General features: G+C 40.7%; 1 protein-coding gene across 1 annotated transcript in view; it reads left to right on the plus strand.

Annotated features, from left to right (window-relative positions):
- Positions 1 to 5,219, plus strand: part of dntt (deoxynucleotidyltransferase, terminal) — a gene marked incomplete in the record, with an annotated part of 88,551 nt that overhangs the window by 36,444 nt on the left and 46,888 nt on the right. The window contains 1 exon segment of the mRNA XM_014022867.1: positions 4,015 to 4,117. Within this exon segment, the coding sequence (XP_013878321.1) occupies positions 4,015 to 4,117 (103 nt within the window).

Raw genomic sequence — 5,219 nt, forward strand, 5'->3', positions numbered from 1 at the left:
CCCCCTCCCATACCCACTTTGATGCATTTTTCAAATTTTGCCTTGGGGCGGAGTTATCTTTTCACAGCGGGGTAAGACACACTTTAATAATGCTAATATATTGATATTTTTCTAGTTTTGATTTAAGTTAGCTTGTTTAGCGTCGTCACAGTTGCTAGGTGACATGACATAAGGACGGGACGCTAGACCGTCCAAATTCACAGCCTCTTTTTTTCCGGTCTTCCCGGTCCATCAAGGACCCGGCCCACCTCGACCGGGTAGTCTGGGTCTTTCGGAGGACCCGGCCTGTCGTTTTGGACACAGCCACAGAGGGACGGGAGGGGGGGCGTCCATCATGTCTCTGAAAGCTGGGACGACTGGACAGGCTGCAAAAGTATTACCCCCCCACTTTGGTTTGAACAACCTGGAATCAACACGTCTAAAAACCACAAAGACGACGTGAGTGCAGGGGCGGAGCCAGAGGGGTGGCCACAGTGACAATTGCCACGCCTGATTGGCCACCCCAAATGATTGACAAGTGGGCGTGGCAATAACAGATGTGCAGTTAGAGCTAAAACAAAGTAAATCTCTGTCTGCAGCTGGATTATCTGTAGAGGGAACCTGCAGCGTGTAAAGAAACAAAAAAATCTTTATTAAAAACCTTTAAAAACAAACCTTTTTTTCTAAACCACTGAATTCATATAAAACAATGAATTCCATCACACCAATTAGCAGCTTCATATGTAGAAAATAGCTGAATTGTAGCCATTTAAACTTAGCTTTAGTGGATATCTTTGATTTAATTTTAGAATCTGTAGGGCATCACTCTCAGCTACCACCACCCTAACTTTCAGATTATCATCTCTGAGAGGTTAAAACTGAGTTTTCAAAATGATTCTCGGCTTTTTTTTAGCAGACTTTAGCTCAGTATTTCTAAAAAATGATGGTGGGTCTGACAATTTGAAATAGCTTTGGTGGCCATCTTGGATTTTTTATCAACGTTCAAATTTGTGGCTACTAAACATTTTCATCTGCGTTTTTAACAGCTGAATTATAGCCCTTTGTAAAATTAGCATTAGCACTTAGCTTAAATTAAATCTATCTGTGGTGGTGGCCATCTTGGATTCTTTTATCTGATTGGAGGATTTTTGTAACCTTTCAGCTTCCAGCTGTCCTTGGGTTAAAATGCTCATTTTGAGCCAAGGAAAGCAGGAGGGAGGTTCAGCAGCAGCAGCAGCAGGGTCTGAGCTGCTGAGATGCACAGATATCACTCAGGTTGTGTGCATGAAGTGCCTCTAAGTTAGTCATTTTAAGATGNGAGTCAGGCTTGATTTTTAATAATCTTTTCCTGTTAAATAAATAAATCAAATCAAAATCAAAAAACCTGCTGGTGTGGAGGCCAGCTCGCTGCTCCAAACATCAGACCTGTCTGCTTACACACACACACACACACACACACACACTCTGAAGCTTTTCAAAGCTTTAACTTCCTGCTCTGACCGTCAGTCAGCTGTCAATCAGACAGAGCAAGTCGTCCCAAACATCCACTGTCATCAGGAGTGTACTCAGTGTGTTTATCAAAAGCTTTGTGGGTTACGGTGTGTGTGTGTGTGTGTGTGTGTGTGTGTGTGTGTGTCTTTAGCGAAGCCTCCAGGTGAGCTGACAGGTGGCGGTCCATCACACAGCTTACAGACACACGGCCTCCATCAAACCTGAGGCTCTGAGGAGCATCTGTCACTTTCTAAACGTGCTGTTTTCCTGTCAGAAACCACAGAAAAACTCTGAATCCTCACAACTCTGGCTTTTAGTGAGCAGGATCTACAGTCCTGTTCTCCTGCCACATGCAAACCAGAAACATCTGATTGTGTGGAGACTTTGTTCCTAAAACAATGAGCTGTAAGTCACGTTAAAGTCTGAACCTGCTCACTTAGACTCTGAGGTTTCATCATTTACTTAGTTTATTTAACCTTTCAGCATTCCTGCACTTTATACTTATTMTAAATAAAATCTGTTTTTCTCTTTGCTGCGATGACTTCCTAAATGTTTATTAAGTTTTTCTAGTATAAATTACAGATGATCTTACTTCATACCTTCATTTAGAATAATGTTAGTCAGTTAATYAATGAATGTTTCTCTGTCAGAACAACAGTTCATCAGGTAACAGAGGGTTTTATTGCAGGAAAATTATAAAACAAATTAGTTTGTAATAAAGGTTTGAAAGAAACCAATCTGTAATAAAGTCATTATTAAAACTGAATTTATCCTGGATTATTGAAAACGTATTMGTTCAGCTGTCAGGTAAAAGTTCTGACACAAAGTGATAAAACAATAAGAAGCTCACAGTCAGCTGCTAACCTTCATCTTATTTCACATCAAATAAAACCTGATTTRCCTGCAGCTCCTGATGGAAGTAAAACATTCTGAGAACTAAACNAAGGCAGCTTTTCAGTCTTTTTTCTGAGCGTCAGACAGAATGTGAGATGAAATCAGAGCGCCTCGCGGCCCCCCGATGCAGCTCGCCGCCGCGGCCGCTCCTCTCTCGAGGAAAGCCTCTGGGAAAACGTTGAAGAAAGAAAACAGTTTTCAGATCCTGGTTCTGAAAGTCCTGTTCTCCTGACTGAACTGGGGGGCGGATGATGTCCCTCCTGTCCTCCTCTGTAATTCCTCATGTAAACCAGCTGAAGCTTCTCTACCTGCAGGGGAGCTGCTGTGGMGGGGACACTCGGTGACTCTGTTTTCATGCTGGATTTGTGATGAAACGTGTCACACACTGCAGAGCAGAGGCAGCAACATTCAGATGACTCATCAGAATTGTCTCAGAACCTACAGATCTTTAGGTTTTCTGTGGAAAAGTTTCAAAATATTAATATTTTACCTGTTTTAACTGTGAAACAACCTCAGTTAAAAGCAGTGACATGCATCAGAATCAGATTTATAAAGATACAAACCTGCAGTACAACTTATTCATCATATGATGGCAGAAATAATGAGTTATGTTTCAWATCTCAGTTCTTTACACAAACTGTAGCTCATCTGATGCACATTTTATCCTACCTTTATTTATTAATGAAGTCCATGCACCGCTCACATTATCCCATCTGAGTCCAGATACTGTCACAAGCTGGAAAATGACAGGTTAAAGTTTGTCTCAGGACGTCCTCACAGTGTCCAACTGTTTCAGAAGAGCTTCAGTCTCAGCTGTGGTGTGGCTCTGATTTACCTGCTGCAGTTTAGAAAATACTTTGAGCTTTAAAATATATAACCCTCCACTCTAAAGTCAGGTTTAAAAGAGAGAAGACAAATAAATCTCTGCTGCACTTTACTTTTTTTTAAATTTCTTTATCAAACTGAACATTTACAAAACAGGTACCAAAAAACACTGCACTTGGCTTGCTTACAATGTTTTGTTACTTCTTCTGCAGCTCAGAGTGTTCTCTGTGCTCATGAGCGTCTTCTCGGCCAATCAGCTCACAGAACACGTTACACAAATACAGTTTTATATAAGAAACATCAGATAAACTGTGGAGAGTCAGGTGTAAAACATTTTACTGGAGTCATAAAGACTCCKACTGTGTAACAGTTCATGTTGGAACGATTGGAGGCGGAGCTTGATTTGCTGCCCAGTTCGTCTCATCTTGTATTTGAACAGGAAATGAGAAAATTCAGTGATTTTGAACAAGAAAAACATTAAAAATTGTCTAGACCCTCCTCTTTTGATTGACACCTCATTTGACCAACTGGGTACAAGTATCGGCTCTCCAGAGCCAATAATATATGAGAAATGACCAACTTCCAGTTCCTGTCATCCTGGGTTTGATTGACTGTAGATTCGGCCAATCAGCTCCGAGCTTTGTTCTGATGCCACAGCTGTGTAGCCAATCACGTACCTTTCATTTGGTGCATATATTGAGGGGGTGGGAACTTTGTTTAGTGTCGGATGATGCAAACACGGAGTCGGTCGCCATATTTAGACAGTCCTGCCACGCTAACGAAGGAAGCTAACGCTCACAGGAAAANAAATGCTTTTATTTCCAGGGGAAAGGAGTTTGGTCACGATGTGGACTTTATTGTGACCACAGCCCAGCTGGGCAGAGAGGAGAGTCTAATCCCAGAGATTATTGACCGCCTGAAAAACCAGGTAAGTTGTTTACCTGGATGTATATAAAACGTATAATCCTGCGTTTAGCTTCCTTGTTTTGAAAGACAGTTTTTGGTGGGAAGTTGTATTGAATTTTTGAAGCCAGCCTCYCTTTAAATCTTTATATTAACATTAAATATTTCTATTTCTGTCAGTTTGCTTTACATGTTTAATCTGGCAGAAATCTATTATATTTGGTTTACAGCCTTTAAATTTGCAGATGGATGCATGAGTATCTACAGAAACATGTCTGAACTCTGTTAGGTTTTTGTCAACGCTGCTTGTTTCTTCAACCGATTTGAGGCCTCGCTTGTTTCCCAGTTCTCYTCAGGACGGAGCTGATTATGTTCTGTACCTTTTCTCCCACTCTTTGTTCAAAARGTCTGACTGATGCAGATTTCAGAGCTTCACAAAGCTGCTGAGTCATCAAACCTCAARAATCCAGACAGAAAGATGCTAAAAGCTCAGAAAATAAGAATACAAACAAACTGACAGACGTGCGAAACAAACTGGAGAAATAAAGAACATTTAGTGAGTTTTGTTGGATTAAATGTTGCACTGAGGCGTCACWCAGCTGACCTCTTTAGAAGAAGTCATGTTTGTGAAGGTGTTTGTTGAAAAAGATCAGATTCATGCAAAAAGAACACCTCACCATGTCTTTAAACCGTTTGTGTTTCAGTAAGGACACGAGTTCATCTCTCTGCTGGTGAGAAAATGGATTTAATTCAATATAAAAACACATTTGAACTCCATTAAAGTGGCCTCTGACAAAACTCATTTACTGACTTCTTAGATTTGCTGAAATAATTCTCAGAAAGTGTTGCAACTTTGTGTCGGGGATATTTTAAAGAATTCCACGTRCTTGTAAAATAAATGAGTTGTTCATAACTGCATCACTGGAGGAGAGCTGGGGGAATTTCAAAATAAAATCTGACAAATATAAAAGTTGAGATCTTTGATTTACAAACTGCGAAATGTTTGGAAAGCAGGGGGCTGAGGCTAAAAGTTTGAAGTTGAAACAAAAAGTAAATTACTGTAGCAGCTGCTCCGGTGTGTTTTCTTGATGGAACAGGTCAGTGGCGTCACTAGGCCTATTTAAGGG

The sequence above is a fragment of the Austrofundulus limnaeus genome, unplaced genomic scaffold, assembly GCF_001266775.1.
Source record: "Austrofundulus limnaeus strain Quisiro unplaced genomic scaffold, Austrofundulus_limnaeus-1.0 Scaffold344, whole genome shotgun sequence".
In the NCBI taxonomy this organism is placed as follows: domain Eukaryota; kingdom Metazoa; phylum Chordata; class Actinopteri; order Cyprinodontiformes; family Rivulidae; genus Austrofundulus; species Austrofundulus limnaeus.